General features: G+C 39.3%; 1 protein-coding gene across 2 annotated transcripts; it reads left to right on the top strand.

Moving 5' to 3' along the window:
* Positions 1 to 12,454: 12,454 nt before the first annotated feature.
* On the top strand, positions 12,455 to 24,579 carry LOC113039355 (F-actin-capping protein subunit beta isoforms 1 and 2). Of its 2 annotated transcripts, XM_026197255.1 has the most exons (10): positions 12,455 to 12,623; positions 21,093 to 21,182; positions 21,296 to 21,417; positions 21,493 to 21,606; positions 21,672 to 21,813; positions 21,901 to 22,017; positions 22,138 to 22,203; positions 22,306 to 22,382; positions 23,526 to 23,620; positions 23,997 to 24,142. In XM_026197255.1, exons 1-9 carry the CDS (start codon positions 12,621 to 12,623, stop codon positions 23,617 to 23,619), a joined length of 825 nt encoding a protein of 274 aa, XP_026053040.1. In that variant the 5' UTR covers positions 12,455 to 12,620; the 3' UTR covers position 23,620; positions 23,997 to 24,142. The 2 variants fall into 2 exon arrangements, with proteins under 2 accessions (XP_026053040.1, XP_026053039.1); XM_026197254.1 differs by lacking the exon at positions 23,526 to 23,620 and having other exon boundaries at positions 23,997 to 24,579.
* The last annotated feature ends 538 nt before the right edge of the window (positions 24,580 to 25,117 follow it).

Here is a 25,117-nt window from a genome sequence, read left to right as displayed (position 1 = left end):
TCTACATCATGTTTGGTCCCAGTTTTTACTGTTAGTCCATGAAGAATTATTGGGTATAATATGTCACAGTTCACTTTATTTTTCTCTCTTCACTTACAGTAATGAACTATAGTGTCCTGCACCCACTAGTATTAAAAACATCAAAAATGATATCTGCTGTCTGAATAATTTTCGAACAGTTTAACTAAGTAAAAATGGATTTGAAATGACTTGATTCATACTTCACATAGATCCATTTCCAAATACGTCAGACTTTGTTTTGGAATGATAAAATGTGATTGTTTTAATCAGCCAAAATCTGATATCTAACAGCTATAAATACCATTGATGTGCATAATCTAATCACGTCATGTCTCTAATAACCAATAAACGATCTGACTGTTTATCCAAACACATTTTAATGGATAGGAGTTATAAAATCTGATGAGATTTCTTTTAGATGGCAAACAACTAAACAGATATGAGTCCGATACGTCAATAAATATGACAATAAAGCTGTTAGACGCCTGCAGAGGAGAGATGAATACCGGATATTAGCTATATTAAAAACACACACAATCAAGCCCTTTAATAAAACACAGAGAAGCAAAAGAGGCAGAGAAAGAGACAGACGGAGAAGGTGCTTTAGGTTTATGGAAACGAGGATGATTATAATGAACTGAATGTTCTGTTTAATCTTCATGACACACAAACACAACATAAATCTCTTCACAGGCTTTACTTGAGGGCTAAACAACATAAAAGTCCAAATGAGATCAGAACATATTTCACTACTGTATTGCAGTATAAACATCATATTCCACTGTAAACTAGCGTTTTGATTATATTATAACCTGTCGGTGTCTACACTAAACTGTTTTGGGCGCTCTGGAATCAATTGGTTATTGATGAATGGATTGATTCACGAACAAACACTCGGGAATCAGAGAACAACTGAACAAATGCAAATCATCACAGTCCGTGTCTGTTTTTAACGGTTACTGAGTCTGCAGTTTTGGCGCGCTTCACTTTAACGTTTTTTTTTGGCGCGTTCAGAGTCAACGGTATTTCTGGGACTCGTTCAGCGCGACGCTCACATCGCCTCGGTATGTTTGGAGCCAGCAGACATGCTAATAATGACCGTTTGAGTCGAACAAACCTAACACTTCACAGGATTTGAAGAAGTTTTCAGTGTCTTACCTGCTCCAGCTCCGTTATCCAGAGAATACAAACATCACACTGAGAGAGAGAGAGAGAGAGAGAGAGAGAGAGACACTGAGAGAGAGAGAGAGAGAGAGAGAGACACTGAGAGAGAGAGGGGTCTATCTGAGGACATCGATGGAACTAAAAACACTCAGAAGGTACTGTTCACACTTTCTATTTAAAACTAGTCTAATGTGAAACACCATTGCTATGGATACAAGAGATACAATTTTCACCAAACTGTTTCTGAAATGTTTCTGTCAGTGTGTTATCAGAACTGAGAGTTGTTCTGACAGTGGTGACAGTTATAAAGTGTAACATCAAGTGAGATTATTCGATGTGGTGCGGTCAGGTAAACTGTGGTAAATGTTTGACGATCATTAGGTTTGGTCTAATGTCTGTTAATCATTAGTTGTTCAGTCCATTAGGATTTACTCAGGGCTTCAGTTTAACTCAAAGGAAACTAAACCAAATAAACTCTGGAAGACGAAATGAGACGAAGACTCTAATTATCAGTGTGGAAACTCATGATTTACTGAGTCGTGACTTTCTAAGTGTGGCAGATAATTGTTACTGGTGGAAGATAATTAGTGCTGAGCAGAAGACACCAAGAAGCAGACATGGGAGCATATAGCACAAACTATTAACGGTTCATTCTCCCTGCTTGTGCGCACCTATAAGCCTGCTATATTCATAAATGCAGTTTTTCAAGCCTGCAAGGTGGGAATGTCCAGTGAAACTAAATGAACTACGACACAATAAGATGTTCTGAAAGTGCTGTAGTTGTTTGTGTGATCACTCTGCTTACAGAAGGTTGTGACAGACCCAAATCATCACTATTGCACTGTTGCATTTTCCCAGTTGCCAAATATCGTAATGTAGTGATTACTTTAATTTATATATTAAATTATAAATTATTATATAATCTATAGCGTCTTATTAACTCACTGTCATCCATTGTCTGCAACACATTTCTTCTGCATCTTCGTCTTTCTGCCATTTTCTCCTCTGCTAAAGAAACTCTTAGGCCTCTTAAAAGTCCTCGTCTGTGCTCCTAACAAGTTTGAAATTAAGACCTCTTTTAAGGGTTAAGATGCTTTCTGAATTACTTTTTTCTTTACTAGGATTGTTTCTTTAATTTTAAGAGTAAACGCCCACATTTCTAAGAATTTTATTAGAATTTTGTCACTAGGAGCTACTTTTTGCATTAAGATTCTTTATGAATACGGGCCCAGTAGTTTAGAAACACACACGTGCTCACAGCGCCACCTGCTGGTCACCCCAGTCATTCATTCAGCAGTCTGAATCAGTCTTTTAAATACTATAATATACACATATTCAGAGATGCTTGTGTCAAGACATCAAAATAAATACACCAGAAGTCAAAGGAAAATCTCTTTAATCACACATGTGTGTTTAGCTTCATGAGTACACACACTGGTCATTAATCACTTGTTATAAACCTGTTTAAGATTCGTTCGTCTTTGGTGCACAGTTGAAGATGTTTAGGATGAATCCAGGAGGCTTGTGACTGTCTCATAGACTGACAGGTCACTTACAGAAAAGGAGTGAAAGACATTGTCAAATAAAATAAATAAGTAATATATATATATATGTTGGGCTGAAATATTTTCAATATTCAGATTTAAATGTGAGATGCAGTTGTGTTTGAAGTTGAACTTGTATGTATTTTTACATGAGGTGAGTGCAACGGTGATAGATTAATATTAATATTGATAAATATTTAGTCTTGATGTAAGCAAGATCTTCTCCAGATTAATGTTCTGTTTTTCTGCAGTATGTGTATTTTATTTGTATTTATCCAGTGGGTTCAGGCTGATAAAAACACTATAATGCCACGACTCTTACATTGTCACAATATTTGTGCAGTGTGCCGTTTTCAGGATTGCATCAAACGTTATAATTCGGATGCAGTATTCTGTTGTTTCACTACTGTAACTCAAAAGTTATCATCCATTGGCAGTATATCCTGCAGTCTGCAGTTTTCACAACTGCTGCAAAAGAGAACATTTGGATGCAGTTTTCACTTCTGCTAAACACATATTATCATTTATTCTCAGTATTTCTGTAGTGAGGCAGTGGTTTGTCATGAGTCCTAGCTGTGTTTGTAGTGTGATGCTGACACACTCATCACCTCACACTGCGTCTGCGTCTGCGCTGGCCTGCACCAGACACTCGGGGGATTGTGGGAAGGTGTTGGACACACTGTAGCTGAAACACTGACCCAGACAGACCACACAGCCCAGCTGATCACTGATCACTGCTCACGCTCAAACAGACACAGAGACACATTCAAGAGCTCTCTAAACTAGAGCTGCAACTAACGACTACTTTTTCTGTCGACTAATCTAACGATTATTTTTATTACAATAAATAATTAATCTAATGTTCTTTTTTTTTTTATTAGATAATGAATCCTTTGGAGAACTTTACCAAAAAAAATATAAGTACAACTTCTAATATAATATTTCAACCTTTATTCATTTTCAACCAATGTGGTTGAAGTTTTTACAGTATAAAATAAATAAGAGGCAAAGAAAATTATTTTACCATGGTAAATATGAGTTTATGATAGCGTTTATAATTAAACCACAGTAGCCATAATTTTACAGTTGTCTGAGACGTCATGAAATGTTCTTAGCATCACAAACCATGCAGGGCTGGACTGGGACAAAAAATCAGCCCTGGACTTCATCCAGACCGGCCCACTATGCATGTAAACATGCGCGCGCACTACATGTCTATAATCTGCATGTAAAATTACTGATTAGAATGTATTACTATCAAAACCAAGAAAAAAATATTAAAATAATAAACAAAGAAAATGCAAATGATTTTATCAGGCTTTATTTTAAATATCTAAAGGTCTTAATTGATGTGCTTCTTATTAATCTAATAGTGTAGCAACATAACACTTGTTTTTTGTTTTTATTAATTATATTACACATATTACCTCTGACCTGTTGGCTGCTTATAGTAGGCTAGTATTAAGACCATGATCTACGGTAAACGTGATTTATAAAGACCACTGATCTACAATAAAATAAGAGTAATTAAGACAAAGAACGTTGTGTAGTGATTTATTTTTCTTAACATAATCAAAGGCCTTTAAAAATCCTTGAAGTACTGACTTATATATTCAAATGCAGAGCTCAATGCTAGGGTTCAAAACTGTACTTTCCCTGCCAAAAATAAATACATACAAATATAATTGCTATTGCTTTCTTTGTAAATAAGCTGCAATCTCATTTCACAATTCCAATTTCAATACCACAATAAACACTAACTATTAAGTTCAAACATTAATGAAGACAAGTGAACAGTCAGTAATAAAATAAGAAAAAAAATCATAAATAGCACCATTTTCAGGTACAGATATTGCATAATCATATGTAAAATACTTCACTTAACACACACACACATATATCCTTGTTGAAGCTGTTATTCAAGAGCAGTGAGTTATTTCTCTTTGTCTTTTGTTCACATTAATGACACAGCCCGACAGTAGGTATAAGGTTTCTGCCTGGCACTTTAAGGGATTTTTTTCTCAATTGATTACAAATTGAAAAAATATATCTCACATAAATGCTGTAAATATACAGAGACATAGAGCATCAGCTGGTATTATTAAATGTTAAAAATAATTAAATGTAATGCAGTTTTCATTATAATAACAATTATTTAATGACAGGTGAAAATATAATAAATATAGTGCACATATTTAGCAAAATACTCCTTTCTTATGGCTATTTTTCAATCTCAACTAACCTTGCTATGGTCTTTAAATGGCTTTCTTGAGGTAAATGTAACGTTCTGTGACATAATTGTTCTCCTGCTGTTTTGACTGATGACTGATTGATCGATATTATTTATGAGGCATAAATAAATTTCGGTAAGTTATACTTTATCTTTAAACAGAAAGTAACAGATGATCGGTTTACTTGAACTGGGCGCTAAAGCGATCTGTCACGTCACATTTTACACAGCAAAATCCCCAGTGTTAATTTAACACTCTGAGTGTGGACTCATATAAACACTAAAGCAGTGTTAAAAGTAACACTGAAGCAGAGTTGAAGTTAATGAGATAATTAAGAAGTTAATTGAGTTATGATTGACCATTATTGAAGACACCTGATGTTAACAAGCAGAATCACCAACCGAGAAAATCACAAGTTGTGTGTCACCATTATAGTGTTCAGTGTTTGATTTAGCTGGGATCTTGACCCTTCAGTTATTATCTTTAGTTTTTATGTGGCTGTGGTGACTGAATTATATCATGCAGACAGATCACAGCAAAGGCAATCATGTGTGCCATTGATTGTGATTTGAGCTATTTGTTATAGAGTGACCTGAATGCCTGAGTTTAGGTTTCTTTACTGCATACATAAATTAAGTGAAAAAGAAAAGTAAGCAACCCAGCATTTCTGACATAGTATGACATGTTTTTAATAGTTAGTTCTACGTAAAAAAGAAATCTTTAGTTTAGACACACAGACATCAGGAATCAGCGTGAGCATCACAACAACGGTGACCATCAAAAAAGCATGTTGTAGCCAATAAAAACTCATCCATGGCTCCCATCATGCATTGCGGCATGAATAAATTATGAGCTGAACTGTCTTTTTAACTTTTTATTCTAACTATATTTTATTTTTGCTGTTTTTATGTTCATTTTTAGTATCTAGTTTTGTGATGTTCAGAGTTGGTCTGTTTATCTGAATGTTGTTTGTCACCGTTGTTAAGATTCATACGTTGATTATTGTTATCTGTGTGTGCCTAAAATTTAAATTCTTTAATAAAAAAAAAATCAGAATCACTTGCAAGAGATACCTACAAAATGTATAGAAAATACAGTTTTTTTTTTCATTGTGGAATCAAAGCTGTGACAATCAATATGGAAGTTTTACTTTGAGAGAAGACTGTAAATGAGTTCAGTGACTCATGTCAAACAACGATTACATTAAAACATAATCATCAACACGCGATGATTTTTGCTCTTGTTTTGAGAAACTAACTTTAAAAGTAAAAAGTTACAAGCCAAGATCCCAGCTAAAGCAAACACTGACCACTATAATGGTGACACACAACTTGTGATTTTCTCGGTTGGTGATTCTGCTTGTTAACATCAGGTGTCTTCAATAATGCTCAATCATAACTCAATTAATTTCTTAATTATCTCATTAACTTCAACTCTGCTTCAGTGTTACTTTTAACACTGCTTCAGTGTTTATATGAGTCCACACTCAGAGTGTTAAATTAACACTGGGGATTTTGCTGTGTATAACGCCAAAACGGTATTGTATTGTCTGAATTTTGTAATAAAATGGACAAAACCGGAGAGCTGAGAATTTTAAATGTCATTTATATAGATCACTGAGTCTATAGTCTTTTGCCTTCCAGCAAATAATTTATTTATCTTGACACATTTGGCGGCATCTTCCTCAAGTGCTTGTCGTTTTCTCTCTCTCAACGTTCGGCCCCTCCATTACGCTTAGATATTTTATTATTTAAAGTATTGAATTTCGTAGTTGTAATGGGCCGCTTTTCAAGGCTAGAACTTGATTCTGATTGGCCAATGAGCAGTGAACACGTCACGTCTCGCAGCTCGCATCAGCATCATCCGCACGCGTCGTTTTCGTTTTATCTGTTCTTTATACTGCTTTTTGTAATGTTTTAAATAAATTATTGTGACTAACGTAAAAAAAAAAAAAAAAGCATCATGCAGCTTCATGAGAGAGACACATAAGGCCGGAATTGTACCATACAACAATATAATTACGAATATATTTGCGATTATGAATGATTTAAAAACAAAATACATAAGGCACCGGCCCAACCAGACCGCGGCCCACCGGGAATCTCCCGGTAGTCCCGATGGCCAGTACATGCCTGAAACCATGTAATGTAGTCAGGGTTCTGCTCAGGGGCGTAGCAAGCTTTTCAACAGTGAGGGGGATGGATGTGGTTTGTTTATAAACAATAAAAAAACGATGAATACAATGACAGAGGGGTACAAAATGCAGGGCTTAAAGTTCTCCGGCACCGTGCCGGATTTCCGGCTTGCAGCGTTTGGCTGGGAAAAAAAATTAGCCTACATTTAAAAAAAAAAAAAAAAAAAATCTGAAAAGGGGAGAGAAAAAAAAAACGCCCACACAAAGCTTTTTCTCTGGTGGTATAAAAAATGTAACAATTTACTGTTTTTAAACATTAAAATAATATACACATTTCTTTCAAAGTTCTTCAACAGGTACGCAAACAATGTCATTTCTCACTTTATTCTCCTCAACAGGTAACGTTACAATCAAACACAACAGGTAAGTATCCACAAAAGTATTCAGCTAATCAACAAACAATGCTCAAAATATCAAAATCAGTTGCACTGGCAATGAACCCATAAATACACTGCTTAACAATGGCAGTTTGTCCCGCCTCCTCAATTCCCTGCCTTCATCATCACAGTTATGTTATACATTTCATGCGTTACATAACCGAATTAAGCTAGCTGCTGAACAATATCCCAATAATAGCAATTAGCATTTCGTTTCTAAAAAACGAAATATAATACCGAAAACACTCGACATGTCAACAAAACAGAACATCTTCCCAAACTCTTCCCGCCTAAGTTCCCGCCTCCTCAGCACGAGCTGACCAATAACACCCCAAAAGAGGCGGGACTTAAGGCAGAACAACCAATCATCAGCCGGTCACACTCAAAGCCGGTGTCATGAGAGGGAGGGGGAGGAGTCAGCCGCAGCGAGCGCAGACACAGAGCGGCCAGAGAGACGGAGGAGCGACTGTAGTAAGGCGTTTGTGCTAAACTGCGGAAAAACTGCAGAAAACGTGTGGGTGTTGAACCCTCTCACCGGGAAAACGGGTGCGACGCCCCTGGTCCTGCTATGGTTTAGCATGGTTTCCAGAGATCTGGAGCTGATTCAGGGTAGCTCGGTGGCTTGTGACTGTTGTCTCGCGGCGCGCTGTCTTTTAAGGGGCCGTTCACATATCACGTCTATTGCGCGCTCAAGTTCGTTATTTCCAATGTAGGCGCGCGATAAGCGCGCTCATAATGGAAGCGATGCGGTGCGACGCGCTCGTTTTTTCCAGGCGCGTCCGCACCGCATCGAGTTAAAAACATCTCAACTTTTCAGAATGCTGCAAGCGCAAGAATATCAGACCTGAACCAGGAAGTTGGTCACCAGATCACACGGTAACCAGTTAAACCGTAACACCGGAGAGCGCCAGGATGTTTTCCTCTGAGGTGCTCGCGTATCGCAGTTGTGCTGCCGTGGTACATCATATCGGTTTTACAAAGGGCCATTTTATTTGTCCTGTGTTTAAAGTATTCACATACTTTTGATAACAGTGGTCTCTGTTTTTGTGATAGAATGCAACTTTCTCCATTCCCAGTATGCAATTACGCGAGATGTAAACAAACAGTGTGACGCGTCGACGCATTTCACGCACGTCGACGTATTTTTGTAGTCGACGTAATCGATGACGTCGACGCGTTGTTGCAGCACTACTCTAAACTGGAGAACAGTGTGAGTGTGTGACCTGCGTCTGTGTGTGTGACCTGTGTGTGTTTGACCTGTGTGTGTGTGTGTGTTTGCATGTTGCACCTTTCCCTAATCACTACCACTACTGTAATTCAGAGATGTCAGACAGTTGGTTCCATCTTGACATTAGCTTTTAAACTGTAAAGAATGGGTAAAGGTCTTCATGTGATTCATCTAAACATACACAGTTTAGTTCCTAAAACTGATCAACTAAGGTCATGGCTTGTTTATAATAATCCACATATAATAACATTATCTGAAACCTGGCTAAATGGAAATACAGATGACTCCGATGTTAATCTGGACCTCTACATCATATATAGATCAGATGGAGGATCCAGGGGAGATGGGGTCAACACTCACATTTCATCACATCTGAAACCACAGTTAATTACTCCTAATGTGAAACCTGAGCTTTTCAAATATATATCGCACACCAACATCTCCCAAGTCAGAGTCTGTTCGAAACATCTTAGACACTATCATCAACTTCAGTTTGCACTTCTCCCAAAGGCTGGTTTGGCTAGAAACTGATCTTTCATTCAAAGCTCATGTACACGCTCTTAACAACAAACCTAGCTCTCGTCTTAAATCATTATATCAGTCGATAGACTGCTTTAACTTTCAGTTAGGAGGAGAATAGTCTCTCAGTTGTTACCGGTTCTGGACTGTGCAGATATTATATATGCTAATGCTAATGCTACTTGTCTACACTCTGTTGATAGGACACATCATTGTGTGATGTATGAACAGCGGTCCTGGCTCTCACCTTCAGACAGAAGACAACACCATCGCCTTCAGCTCATTATTAAATGTATTTACTTTCAATATCCATATTATTTATCACAATATTTGTGCCTTACAGTTCACAATACAGCATTGGTCACAATGATCAGATCTTCTTTACTGTCTTAAGAGAGGAACTGTGAAATGTGTTTTCTGTGTTGGAGCTCCTGGAGATAGGATCAGTCTTCTGCATCCATTCACTCGCTCAGATCTCTTCCTCTGTCAGAACCGCTCTGTTAACACATCTGCAGTGTTTCTAGCATTTCAGATCCGGCATCGACACGTGTCATCTTGTGTACCTGTGTGTGTATATATGTACATGTATAGTGATGTTAACTTTGGGATTATTGTGTTATATGCAGTATGTTACATCAGCTGTTCTCAAACATCTCACACCAAATACCACCAAATAAACACTTGACTTTCACTGAGTCCTGGATTAGAAGGGGTATCAAATCAAATCACATGTGTTCAGTGGTATACCACAGTTTGAGAAACACTGTTGCTTACTTGACTTAATCTGTGATGGGTGGGAATAGTGAGAGCTTGTGTGTGTGTGTGTGTGTGTTTGGTGTAAATCTCACAATTCTGAGTTTAAATCTCACAATACCAAGTTTATATCTCACAATTCTGACTTCACATCTTGCAGTAGAACAGACAGTATATACACTGCAGGTGAGATTAAAACACACCACACACAGCGAGGCCTGGAACAGTGTGCTTATTACCACAAAAATATCATCTTAGAAATAAGATTAAAGAAGTTTCTTATAAACCTATTCACAGATTTTATCCAGCAAGTCATTACTTACAAAAATGTAAAAAAGGTATAAATGTAAATTGTACTTGTTGTAATGAATATGAGGAAACTGCCTTGTATATTCAGTTACACTGTGGGGTAAGGTCCCGAAGTTTATTAGGGAGAATATTCGGTGTTTAAAACATTTTTCACTCTTATGGCAAAATATACTTTTTGGTTTAACTGACTGTCGTGATGAAAAAGAACAGTGCTTTTATTTAATTAATTTACTTATTCTGTTGACCAAATTTCACATTCATAAATGTAAATTTAGCAATAAAAAAACCCAATTTTATGGTTTTGTTAACTGAAATATGTGTTTATATTGACAGTATCAGAGACTCTGTGAACAAAAAAGCTGTACTTTCCTCCCCCTGGCAATTGTTTTGTTTGTTGTAATTTGTATTTGCATCTTTTTCTGTTTCTTTTTTTAACTTTTTTGTTTCTTGATAACATGTTGTATGTTATATTTTTTCCACAAAAAAAAAAAAAAGGCCTGAAACACACCCATTGAGGACGGTGTGTTTAGTGTGAAGGCCTGGAGGTGCAGCTGCTGTGTTTAACACAATCATTCATAACACAGCGATCATCACAAACCACATGTGACGAGACACCAGCTTCAGAGAGCTACTGAAGTTACAGCAGACAGCCCTGGATTCATCACTCCATCATCTCACTGGGAAATATTCACATTAATAACATTACACTGGTTCAGAAACCACCTCTGAATGTGGATCTGTGTCCCTGGAGCACAGAGGCAGTCAGGAGTAACACAGGTGTATTTAATGTTTGATCAGTAATATGCATTGCTAAGAACTTCATTTGAACAACTTTAAAGATGATTTTCTCAGGTTCCAGATTTTCAAATAGTTGTATCTCAGACAAATATTTTCTGATCCTAACAAACCAGACATCAATGGAGAGATGATTTATTCAGATTTCAAACGATGCATGAATCTCAATTTTGAAAAACCCTGACCCTTCTGACAGGTTTTGTGCTCCAGGATCTCATATACGTGGATATATTAACAACTCGTATTTATTTGACACTGATTCGTGACATTTGCTGCTTCAAGAGTGTTTATAGTTCAACGGACACGTCTCTGTCCAGCCAGTAAACCTTTCTGCTGTTATCTATGTAGTTTATGAATAAATGATGCCGTTTATAACGTGTTTCTTGGACTGTCACCCGTTTTGACCGCACTGTCTTTCGCCTTCGAGCCGCTCTGCAGATATCGCGAGAGTTTCGAGTCATAGCTTGTATGTAGCTTATAGTTCTACAGATATCGCGAGAATGTAGAGCGACACTCTATCTTCTTTCGCTCAAGACCGAGCTATTTTTATACAGTACGGAGCATTGATAAAACACGCTGAAATGTTAATAACTTGTATTTTATCTATAAATACATATAATAGTCCTTATGTGTCAATTTGATGCATTTTACTGGGTTTGTTATTATTTAAGACCCTCAGATACTATAAATCTGAAGCTACTTTCAGATTATTGATTCAGATTCTGATTAAATAAGATATCAAATAAATAAATAAAAAATAATGAATAAAACAATAAAACATCCTGATGCTGTTTACATATTTATATAATTATGTTTTCAAGTCTCATTCGTTGTTAATTAATTGTTTATATTACACTTTTGTCTTTCTCTCTTTAATATATATATATATATATATATATATATATATATATATATATATAAAATAAAGCAAAACAAAAAACTCTTTTTCAGACTGAGCTCAGGCTTCTTGTTTTGAAGTGTTATTCAGACAACATGAAATAAAACAACAACCAAAATACAAAGTGCAAAAAAACAAAACTGAACTAAAATAATAAAAAACTAAAATAAAAATAAACAAACATAACCTAAACTAAATAGAAAAGTTTCTATTGGTTTTACAAGTTTCTCGTTTAGTGTTCTAGGTGGTTATTTTTATATAATGTTATTGTTTTTAATGAGTGCTCTCTGCCTCCCTCTAGCGCCCGCCCCACGCCCCGCCCTCCTCACTTCCGCCACGCCCCTCTTATTCTATATTTGGCCATGCCTTACTAAAGCGCCAGTGATTGGTCTGTGCGGCATCGCAGCGGAATGACCCGGATATGCAAGCAGGGTCCCGGATGAGGAAGTGCAGCGCTGACAGGGCTGGGTTCCGTTAGAGAGTCGAAGCCGAACTGCGTCCAGAGCGACCCAAACCGAGCCGCACCGCGACCCGAACCCGCCTCCGACGCTTCAGTCCCGCAGACACCGCCACCGAGCGCCGCAGTCATGGTAAGATCCGCCGCGCGCGCGAGCCGAGCCGATGGCCGTTTTAGGAAGAGACGCGCAGCGCTCCCGGAACCCGAGCCCTAGACCACTATTATAACACCACAACACGCGCTAAAACACCCGAAATAAACACCCTGCGAGCACTGAGCGCTGCAGGCCTACAGTCTGTCTCAGATATGCTCCGTGTTAGAGGCTTCTGAGGGGTCTTTATATCGTGTTTGTGTTCTCAGGGCTCTAGGGTTTGTCGGATTGGTGTTTGTTTGGGTTTAATGTTGTAGCTTTATTCTGTGTAGTTCTCGGACCTTAAGTTTTTTTTTAGGGCTGTTAGGGTCATTTGGTGGTCAGTGTTTGAGGTTTTAGTATTTATATATCGTAGTATCTATCTATCTGAGTTGAGTGTTTGGTGTTTGAGAGCTGTTTTGATTTTAATATTGTAGTATTCAGGGCTGGTTTGAGGGTTTACGGATTGACTCTAGGGTTATAGTGTGTGCTGTTCAGATGTTTTGGGGTTTAGCAGTGTTTATGTATCTGCTAACTGTCAAATGTTTTTTTTAGTGTTTGGTTAGAATAATTAATTAATTTAATATTGGGTTTTGATGTAGTTCAGTGTTTGAGGGTTTCTTGTTTTTCAGTGTCAGTATTTATGAATCTTATATTAGTTTACCTGTCAGATTGGTTTTAGTGTTTGGTTAGAATAATTAATTTAATATTGGGTTTTCTTTGATGTAGTTCAGTATTTGAGAGTTTAGTATTTATGAGTCTTATGTTTGAGTTTACCTGTCAGATGGGTTTTAGTGTTTAATGGGTGAGTGTTTGTTTGGTTTAATGTTGGGTTAAGTGTTTATTAGGGCCCGAGCACCGATGGTGTGAGGACCCTCTTGTATCTGCTTTGTTTATTATTATTATTATTATTATTATTATTATTCTTCTTCTTCTTCTTCTCCCGAATGAATCGCATTTTTGAGGGCTTTAACATGCTCAAAAAGTCATGAAACTTTGCACACGCGTCAAACCTGGTGAAAATTTTCGTCTGATATAGGATTCAGAAGAGGGTGTGGCAAAATGGCTCGACAGCGCCACCTATACTAAGAAAATCAACAGCCTTCCAGCTATGCTTCACGTACATGCACGAAAATTGGCACACATATGTAACACACCAATACCTACAAAAAAGACTCTTGGAGCAAAATTCTAAACCCAACAGGAAGTCGGTTATTTTTAATATTATGAGCAAATTTTGTGTAATTTTGGTCATTTCCATGTGTTGTATTTTAACGAACTCCTCCTAAAGATTTCTTCAAATCAACACCAAATTTGGTATGCCTAATCTAAAGGCCTTTGCGACATTAAATTGCGAAGATCTTGAGTTTTCGTTGGAGGGCGTGTCCGTGGCGGCCTGGCGAATTTCGATGATTCGCCATGAAAAATGAAGTTGCTATAACTCACACATACAATGTCCAATCTGCCCCAAACTTCACATGTTTGATTAAACTCTGAACCTGAACAGATTGACATGCCCATATTCAGTTATAGTCATAGCGCCACCTATTGGCAACAGGAAGTGTCATATTTTACGCTGTGACGAACTACTCCTAGAAATTTTTTGACATCAATGTCTTTTTTGTGGTCAGTCTAATCTAAAGGCCTGTGCGGTGTTCAGTTGTGAAGATCTTGAGTTTTCGTTAAAAGGCGTGTCCACGGCACCATGGTGAAGTTCGATGTCTCGCCATGTGAATAAAAGATGTTATAACTCAGGCATAAAATGTCCGATCTTCCCCAAACTTCACATGTGTGATAAGAGTCCTGACCTGAACAGATATGCAGGCGAATATTCCACCGGGTGTGGCAGAATGGCTCGATAGCGCCACCTATACACTTTCAACGGAGTGTGCCTCGAGCTATGTTTCACGTACATGTACAAAAATTGGTACACACATGTAACTCACCAATATCTACAAAAAAGTCTCTTGGTACGAAATCCGAATCCCAACAGGAAGCTGGTTATTTTGAATTTTCCCTGCAAAATTGGCATTGTTTTTGCCATTTTCAGGGGTTGTACTTTAACGAACTCCTCCTAGAGATTTATTCAGATCAACACCAAACTTGGTCAGTGTAATCTAAAGCCATTTGCGATGTTAAATTGCGAAGGACTTGAGGTTTCGTTAAAGGGCGTGTCCATGGCGGCCTGACAAATTTCGATGTTTCGCCATGAAAAAGGAAGTTGCTGTAACTCAGACATACAATGTCCAATCTGCCCCAAACTTCACATGTTGGATAAGACTCTTGACCTGAACAGATCTACATGCCCATATTCAGTAATAGTCATAGCGCCACCTATTGGCAACAGGAAGTGACATATTTTACACTGTGACAGACTATTTCTAGAAATGTTATGACATCAATGTCTTTTTTGTGGTCAGTCTAATCTAAAGACCTGTGTGATGTTTAGTTGTGAAGATCTTGAGTTTTTGTTAAAAGGCGTGTCCATGGCGCCGTGACGAAGTTCGATGTCTCGTCATGGGAATAAAAGATGTTATAACTCAGGCATAAAGTGTCCGATCTTGTCCAAACTTCACATGTGTGATAAGGGTCATGGCCTGAACAGATCTGAAGGCCAATATTCCATTGGGTGTGGCAAAATGGCTCGATAGCGCCACCTATAAACTTTCAACGGAGTGCATATGCACATTCAATGGAGTGTGCCTCGAGCTATGTGTCACGTACATGTACGAAAATCGGTACACATATGTAACACACCAATAGCTACAAAAAAGTCTCCTGGTACGAAATCCGAATCCCAACAGGAAGTCGGTTATTTTGAATTTTCCCTGCAAAATTGGTGTTGTTTTTGCCATTTTCAGGGGTTGTACTTTAACGAACTCCTCCTAGAGATTTATTCAGATCAACACCAAACTTGGTCAGTGTAATCTTAAGCCCTTTGCGATGTTAAATTGCGAAGATCTTGAGGTTTCGTTATAGGGCGTGTCCATGGCGGCCTGACAAATTTCGATGTTTCGCCATGAAAAAGGAAGTTGCTGTAACTCAGACATACAATATCCAATTTCCCTCAAACTTCACATGTTAGATAAGACTTCTGCCCTTAACAGATCTACATGCCCATATTCAGTCATAGTCATAGCGCCACCTGCTGGCAACAGGAAGTGTCATGTTTTACACTGCAAAGAACTACTCCAAGAAATTTTATGACATCAACATTTTATTTTGGTCAGTCTAATCTAAAGGTCTTTGCAATGTTAAATTGTGGAGATCTTTAGATTTTGTTAAAGGGCGTGTCCATGGCGCCATGACAAAATTTGATGTCTCGCCAGAGAAAGAGAAGTTGTTGTAACTCAGGATTGAAATGTTCGATATTCCCCAAACTTCACATGTTCGATAGGACTCCTAGCCTGAACACATCTGAAGGCCAATATTCCATTATAATGATAGCGCCACCTATTGGCAACAGGAAAATTGGCACATATAAGTGACTTTGACATATTCCACTTATATTAACGATTTGAAATGCATATTTCTCACCTTCACCTTTTTACTAAAGCCACACGATTGCAGTGAGCCCGGGTGCGAGGGCCCGTTCATCGCTGCTTGCAGCTTTAATTAGGGCCCGAGCACCGAGGTGCGAGGACCCTCTTGTATCTGCTTTGTTTTTTATTATTATTATTCTTCTTCTTCTTCTTCTTCTTCTCCCGAATGAATCGCATTTTTGAGGGCTTTAACATGCTCAAAAAGTCATGAAACTTTGCACACTCGTCAAACCTGGTGAAAATTTTCATCTGATATAGGATTCAGAAGAGGGTGTGGCAAAATGGCTCGACAGCGCCACCTATACCAAGAAAATCAACAGCCTTCCAGCTATGTTTCACGTACATGCACGAAAATTGGCACACATATGTAACACACCAATACCTACAAAAAAGACTCTTGGAGCGAAATTCTAAACCAAACAGGAAGTCGGTTATTTTTAATATTATGAGCATATTTTGTGTAATTTTGGTCATTTCCATGTGTTGTATTTTAACGAACTCCTCCTAGAGAGTTCTTCAAATCAACACCAAATTTGGTATGCCTAATCTAAAGGCCTTTGCAATGTTAAATTGCGAAGATCCTGACTTTTCGTTGAAGGGCGTGTCCGTGGCGCCCTGGCGAATTTCGATGATTCGCCATGAAAAATGAAGTTGCTATAACTCACACATACAATGACCAATCTGCCCCAAACTTCACATGTTTGATGAGACTCCGAACCTGAACAGATTGACATGCCCATATTCAGTTATAGTCATAGCGCCACCTATTGGCAACAGGAAGTGACATATTTCACGCTGCGACGAACTACTCCTAGAAATTTTATGACATCAATGTCTTTTTTGTGGTCAGTCTAATCTAAAGGCCTGTGCGATGTTCAGTTGTGAAGATCTTGAGTTTTCGTTAAAAGGCTTGTTCATGGCGCCGCGACGAAGTTCGATGTCTCGCCATGCGAATAAAAGATGTTATAACTCAGGCATAAGATGTCCGATCTTCCCCAAACTTCACATGTGTGATAAGAGTCCTGGCCTGAACAGATCTTCAGGCCAATATTCCACCGGGTGTGGCAGAATGGCTCTATAGCGCCACCTATACACTTTCAACGGAGTGCGCCTCGAGCTATGTTTCACGTACATGTACAAAAATTGGTACACACATGTAACACTCCAATACCTACAAAAAAGTCTGTTGGTACGAAATCCGGATCCCAACAGGAAGTCGGTTATTTTGAATTTTCCCTTCAAAATTGCTGTTGTTTTTGCCATTTTCAGGGGTTGTACTTTAACGAACTCCTCCTAGAGATTTATTCAGATCAACACCAAACTTGGTCAGTGTAATCTAAAGCCCTTTGCGATAATAAATTGCGAAGGACTTGAGGTTTCGTTAAAGGGCGGGTCCATGGCGGCCTGACAAATTTCGATGTTTCGCCATGAAAAAGAAAGTTGTGTAACTCAGACATACAATGTCCAATCTGCCCCAAACTTCACATGTTGGATAAGACTCTTGACCTGAACAGATCTACATGCCCATATTCAGTTATAGTCATAGCGCCACCTGCTGGCAACAGGAAGTGACATATTTTACACTGCGACAAACTACTCCTAGAAATTTTATGACATCAATGTCTTTTTTGTGGTCAGTCTAATCTAAAGACCTGTGTGATGTTTAGTTGTGAAGATCTTGAGTTTTTGTTAAAAGGTGTGTCCATGGCGCCGTGATGAAGTTCGATGTCTCGCCATGGGAATAAAAGATGTTATTACTCAGGCATAAAATGTCTGATCTTGCCCAAACTTCACTTGTGTGATAAGGGTCCTGGCCTGAACAGATCTGAAGGCCAATATTCCATTGAGTGTGGCAAAATGGCTCAATAGCGCCACCTATACACTTTCAACGGAGTGCGTATACACTTTAAACGGAGTGCGCCTTGAGCTATGTTTCACGTACATATACAAAAATCGGTACACACATGTAACACACCAATATCTACGAAAAAGTCTCTTGGTACGAAGTCCGAATCCCAATAGGAAGTCAGTTATTTCGAATTTTCTCTGCAAAATTAGTGTTGTTTTGGCCATTTTCAGGGGTTGTACTTTAACGAACTCCTCCTAGATATTTATTCAGATCAACACCAAACTTGGTCAGTGTAATCTAAAGCCTTTTGCGATCTTAAATTGCGAAGATCTTGAGGTTTCGTTGAAGGGCGTGTCCGTGGCGGCCTGGCGAATTTCGATGATTCGCCACGAAAAATGAAGTTGCTATAACTCACACATACAATGTCCAATCTGCCCCAAACTTCACATGTTTAATGAAACTCTGAACCTGAACAGATTAGAATGCCCATATTCAGTTATTGTCATAGCGCCACCTATTGGCAACAGGAAGTTACATATTTTACACTGCGACAAACTACTCCTATAATTTTTTTGAGATTAACATATATTTTGTGGTCAGTCTAATCTAAAGGCCTGTGCAATGTTAACTTTTGAAGATCTTGAGTTTTTGTTAAAGGGCGTTTCCATGGTGCCATGACAAAATTTGATGTCTCGCCACAGCAAGAGAAGTTGTTGTAACTCAAGCATAAAATGTTCAATCTTCCCCAAACTTCACTTGTTTGATAAGAGTCCTTGCCTGAACACATCTGAAGGCCAATATTCCATTATAATGATAGTGCCACCTGCTGGCAACGGTAAGATTGGCACATATATGGGATATACTTTGATATATTCCACTTATATTTAGGACATTAAATGCATATTTCTCAACGTTCTCCTTTTTACTAAAGCCACACGATGGCGGTGAGCCCAGGTGCGAGGGCCCGTTCATCGCTGCTTGCAGCTTTAATGTTTTATTTGTTGTTTGGATAGCTGTAATCAGTGTTTAAAGTGCGCCAGGCTCATCATTTGATCATTTTTGTAGCTTAAACACCATCAACCCACTGAAAGCTTGGGATCCTCCAGTGTTTCTCTGTCCTGGACTGCTATTGGCTCATCTGTGTTCTGTGGGAGGGGCTTGTGATAGGTCAGTCAGGCGGTCATTAAACGGTTATCACTAATATCAGGATTTGTTTGTCCATCAGTGTTCAGAGCTGGTCTGAGGATGTTTGAAGGGTCGAGTACTAGACTTCACTAGGGCTTTAATATTGTGCTTTAATAGAGTCAGTAGATGAGTATTCATGTCTCTGATATTTGAGTTTAACCCTCAGAAGGTGTTAGCGTTTGAGTCTTTGTTTGGTGTTTTCTTGGATTTGGGACTTTAATATTTTAGGGTTTATTTTCAGAGTCAGTTTTCAAGGGTTTATTATTTATGAACCCAATGTTAAATTGGTTGAAGTGTTAAATGGGTTGAGTATTGGTTTGGTTTACTGTTTGTTTGTTTGTTTGTTTGTTTATGCTTTGGGTGTTTTTGTTTCACTTTTGAAAATGGAGAGAGGGTGGTGTTTTGGAGGTTTAGTGTTTGAACATGTCAGTATTAGACTTGGCTTAGGGTTTATTTTTGGGTCAGTATTTGAGGGTTTAGTATTTATTGTCAGGGTTCTCGAGCGTAATGTTGGTTTAGTTTATGGTTTCTGTATTTGCTGTTTTAGGGGTGTTTTGTTGGGGGTGTTTATCATTGAGGGTTTGGTTCGTCATGGATCATTGTGTAACTCAGGATCGTTGACAGAAGTGATCTGTGTTGGTGTTAATATCAGTATTCACTCATCCGTCAGTTATTCCAGAGTCTCAGTATTGTGACCGATGTGTGAGGATGTTACGGGAAGAGACTCCAGGTTCACTTCACATGTTCTCCGAGACAGCGAGAGTTTAGACGCTCTCAGACGTCCCGGAGCAGCTGGGGTTGTGTCTGCTGTGACCTTTGACCCCTCACACACACACGTGTAAACCTGGCGTCAGGAGCCCGAGGTGTCGCTGTGATTCTCTCAGTTCTCAAGACCTTTGTGTTTTAGTGTTCGCTCTGACAGACAGCAGTCACCCGTTAAAGCGGAGCAGATGACAAACAGGAAGTTAGAGGACGTTTGTTGTTCTTGGCCTAAGCCAGAGTTTCCCAGACCAGATTAAAATAGCCACACATTAACTTGGACAATGTTAATAATCATACAGCTGCTCTACCTCAAATACAGCAAGCTTCCGGTCAGGGTTTCATTTATTATTGATGTCAGTACTCTAACGTTAACTTGGACAGAAATGTTACATGTTGAAGTTGAAGTTTCAACATTAAAATTAAAGATACTGTGTTTTTTCATTCATTAAAATAAAGATGTATTTTTCATATATCTTTACATTTCTAATTTTGGTACAAATGTAAGGTTTTAATCTAGTATTTGTTGGTCCAACTGTATTTCAAACATTTTATTTCAGTTATTCACCATGGCAACATTTCTAATTTTAGAAATCTTCTTTTTGTATTAGTTTTATTTTTTCAATTAATTGTAAAAGAGATTTAATATCTATTTATTTTAGTCCTTGGGCTTGAAATGCCATCTATCTGAACATTACTGTGCTGTTTGAGCTGATTTGAGACTGTAATGTTTAGTGGGCGACTGATATAGTTCTGTTGTTGTTTTGTCCGCTGATATCTAGTAAAGCAGGGTGGATGATGCTGACATAAAGATCATATCATTGTATTTATTTTAATCAAATATTAGAAAATGGATCAATTAAATGTGTAAAATAAAGAGAGGATGTGAGCAGTGTGCACTCTCAGCGCTGTCAAAATAAAAGTCCTGTCTCGGATGCGTCGGCCAATCAGAAGAGAGATATATCCAGCTGTTTTCTGTGTGAATCTGTGTTAAAGTGTAATGTATTTCTGTGATGCTCCGCTGTATTTCCAGCATCATCAGTGTCACATGATCTTCAGAAGTCCTCTGATGTGATGATTTACTGGTTCAGGATGAGCAGAAGCTGAGTGTGTGTGTGTGTGTGTGTGTTTCTGCAGAACGAGCAGCAGTTGGACTGTGCTCTGGACCTGATGAGACGTCTGCCTCCACAGCAGATCGAGAAGAACCTCAGCGACCTCATCGACCTGGTCAGTGTGTGTGTGTGTGTGTTAGCAGTTATTAGCGTCAGTGTCAGTCACACAGCAAGCGCTCAGGTGTTTCTCAGGTCTGACAGGAGTGTGTGTGTGTGTGTGTGTGTCAGGTGCCCAGTCTGTGTGAAGACCTGCTGTCGTCGGTGGATCAGCCGCTGAAGATCGCTCGTGATAAAGTGGTGGGGAAAGACTATCTGCTGTGTGACTACAACCGTGACGGAGACTCCTACAGGTGCTCACACACACACACACACACACAGTGTCTCCGGCTACACAAGGTGCAGGACTGAGTGCTTGTTTGTCTCAGGTCTCCGTGGAGTAATAAATACGAGCCTCCGATCGATGATGGAGCCATGCCCTCGGCTCGACTGCGCAAGCTGGAGGTGGAGGCCAACAACGCCTTCGACCAGTACAGAGACCTGTGAGTACACGCCCCCGCGCTCTGATTGGCTGAGAGCCGTGACTGACACACCCTCTCTCTCTCAGGTACTTCGAGGGCGGGGTTTCCTCCGTCTACCTGTGGGATCTGGACCACGGATTCGCCGGAGTCATCCTCATCAAGAAAGCTGGAGACGGCTCCAAGAAGATCAAGGGATGCTGGGACTCCATCCACGTGGTGGAGGTGCAGGTGAGAGTCATTAAGAGTCTGTGAGAGTCTGAGGCTGTTTGTAGTGTGGTGTGTGTGTGTGAAGCGTGTGTTGTGTGTGTGTTCCAGGAGAAGTCGAGCGGCCGCACGGCTCATTATAAACTCACGTCTACAGTCATGCTGTGGCTCCAGACAACCAAGACCGGCTCTGGCACCATGAACCTGGGCGGCAGTCTCACCCGACAGGTACCGCTCCCCCCCGCTCCACTTATAGTGCTCAGGGAGTCATGTGACCGCCTCGGGTTACCCTCCGTGTGTGTGTGTGTGTGTGTGTGTGTGTGTGTGTGTGTGTGTGTGTGTGTGCAGATGGAGAAAGACGAGACGGTCGGTGAATCCTCTCCTCACATCGCTAACATCGGACGCCTGGTGGAGGTGACTCTCTCTCACACACACACGCTAGTTTAGCTCACACGTGTCGTCACACACACTATAACTCTCTCTCTGTGTGTGTGTGTGTGTGTGTGTGTGTGTCAGGACATGGAGAACAAGATCCGCTCCACTCTCAACGAGATCTACTTCGGGAAGACCAAGGACATCGTCAACGGCCTGAGGTGCGTCTCACCACACCAAACACTACATGAACTAAAACTACATCTTCTACAAACATGCCTTATACACATGTTCAGAGATAATACAGATCTGAAAGGTCTAGGTCATTCAGATTCAGAATGACTGAGGGTGTAACAGCAGTAGACTTGTATTAACTAGATCTATAAATGAACCGCATCTCTCCGTCTGTCAGCGTGAAGCACACGTGAAAGATCACACACAGCAGCTCTTCACAGGTTTATTATTGGATTACGCTGCTTTTCCTTTGTTTTCTGTGTAATCATAGACACGTTTGACTCTTGCAGCGTCTCTAGAGACGTCTAAAAACACATTTTCAGTTATTTATTATTTGTTATTTAGTTTGTTTTAGGCTGTGCACTTCAAATGCTGCGCAGGTATATAAGTACAAGTGTGTAATATTTTAAGACTACACAGTTCAAGTTCTGTTCATTATTATTGTATTAATAGTAAGTGATTGAGTGAGCTCATTCAGACAGTAACCTCTGAATGAGCGAGTCTTCTGGAATGAATCATTCAAAGAACTGGTTCATAAGAGTCATTTGTTTGTAAATACTGAATAGACTGACGTATTTTCTTCTATGAATCAGAAAATTGAATTCTTACCCAGCTTCCACATTTCTCATATAAACGTCCAATACAGTTATTTTATTTTATTGAGACACTTTATTATGTAAACAAATATACTTACTTAATATTTAATGTTTTTTAAAATTATTATTTTGTATACAGATTCAGAATCATTACAGGTTCAGTTTCATTAACAATTCATTACAGATTTGGATTCATTAAAGAATCACCTTCAGATTCATTACAGATTCATGACAGAGTCCAATCCATTACAGAGTCCGAATCATTAGATTCAGATTCATTACAGTTTCAGATTCATTACCAATTCATTACAGATTCAAATTCATTACAGATTCACTAAAGACTCAGATTCATTACAGATTCACGGCAGAGTCCTATGCATTACAGAGTTTAATTCATTAAAGATTCAGATTCATTACAGAGTCCAATACATTACAGATTCAGATAGATCACAGATTCAGGTTCATCACAGATTCTGTTGAGGTTTCCTCCTGTTTTGACTCTCTGTCTGTGGTTCTGTGGTTCTGGGTGTCCAGATCGATCGAGTCTCTCCCAGATAATCAAAAGTACCGCCAGCTGCAGAGGGAGCTCTCTCAGGTTCTGACCCAGCGTCAGATCTACATCGACTAGGGTCAGAGATGTTTGAGTGTGTCCCCCTGCACACCTCCTTAACAGAGACACTAACTGCATGCAGTGCATTCTGGGTACTGCTCATCAGTATTAACCGGTGTTCATAGACCTCCCGTGTGGTTTAAACTGTAGTGTAATGCAGTGTTTATGAGGTCCATTCACTTTTATTGCTCAGCTGAGTTTCTCAGGGTTTACATGGCTCTCGTTGACTTGAATACACACGTCTTGAGTGTTTAGCTGATGTAGGTTTGCCTGTTTAATGAAGTGTGTATCTGAGATCAGGAGGTATGTGTTTGTTGTTTAACAGCATCTCTCCAGAAGCCTGTTCTCCGTCTGCTGATGAACTAAACCTGTCTCTCTTCCCTCATGTGTTTCAGGAGCGTTCAGATGCTGGCGGATAAATCGAAGCAGGAGGCTCTGAAGAACGACCTGATGCACGCTCTTAACCAGCGCAGCAAACAGCAGAGCTAGAGACCATCTCTCTCTCTCTCTCTCTCTCTCTGTCTCACTCTCTGTCTCTCCACCTCACCACTGTCTCCGTCTGTGCTAAACAAAGGAAAAAGGAGAAAAGGCTACGCTTCTTGTTTTTGTATTTGGGCTCGTGTATCACCTCACCCGTCTCTCTCTCTCTCTCTGCTCTGTAATCATGTAGTATTAAGACAGCGTCTGATTGGCTCTCGGTGATGTCATCGCAGTGGGGCGGAGCTTTTCTCTTGCCATCAGAAGAACAAGTTTTCTTGTAGTGTCACGCGTCAGGAATAAACGAGGAGCGGGTGATTTATATTAATATAAATCTATATATAAATATCCACACGTATGTATGTATTCTGACCATTGTCTTGCTGTTAATATTAAAACTTGTGCTCGAGTCCATGCAGACGAGTGTGTGTTTTGCGCGAGTGTGTTTAACGTCATGTTTTTAACGTGTCATGATGCAGTAAACATATTCTCCTCTCTGTCCATCTGGGAGCGTCAGACGGTTTCCTTGTTTTCCTTGGGTTGGATAATTATTTGACAAGTTCACATTTTTTCTTTAGGTCTTTTTTTGCTTTTGTTTTTTTTGTAAAGCTTACGGTTTATGTTGTATTAGGGCCTCCAGCAACAATAAAAAACAGGAAAAACTGAACCTGCGTGCTTTGTGTTTGTGTAAAACTGGTTTTCTCACAGGTCATTGTGCGGCTCTGGCACGATCACTCTCTTCTCACATCATCGGCTACAGGTAATCAATATTTCAGGAACGTTTATTCATTTCTCTAAGTAGCCCTGTCATTATCACAAATCACACACTTGTCGCATTGAACTGCTCTGGTGATTTAATCTTAATAGAAGGTATAATCACATGAAGTCGAGAGGAGATTTACAGATTCAGATCACAGTGAGACAAATCTTTATAGTTTTTATAAACTGGGAAGCTTAATCGTGCTGAATCGTGATTTACTGAAGGTTACTTGTGGTGTACCACAGGGCTCAGTGTTGGGCACTGCCTACATGTTTTGCA

This window comes from Carassius auratus, chromosome 22 (genome assembly GCF_003368295.1).
Source record: "Carassius auratus strain Wakin chromosome 22, ASM336829v1, whole genome shotgun sequence".
Lineage (NCBI taxonomy): Eukaryota > Metazoa > Chordata > Actinopteri > Cypriniformes > Cyprinidae > Carassius > Carassius auratus.
This window is presented reverse-complemented; position numbering and strand designations above follow the sequence as displayed.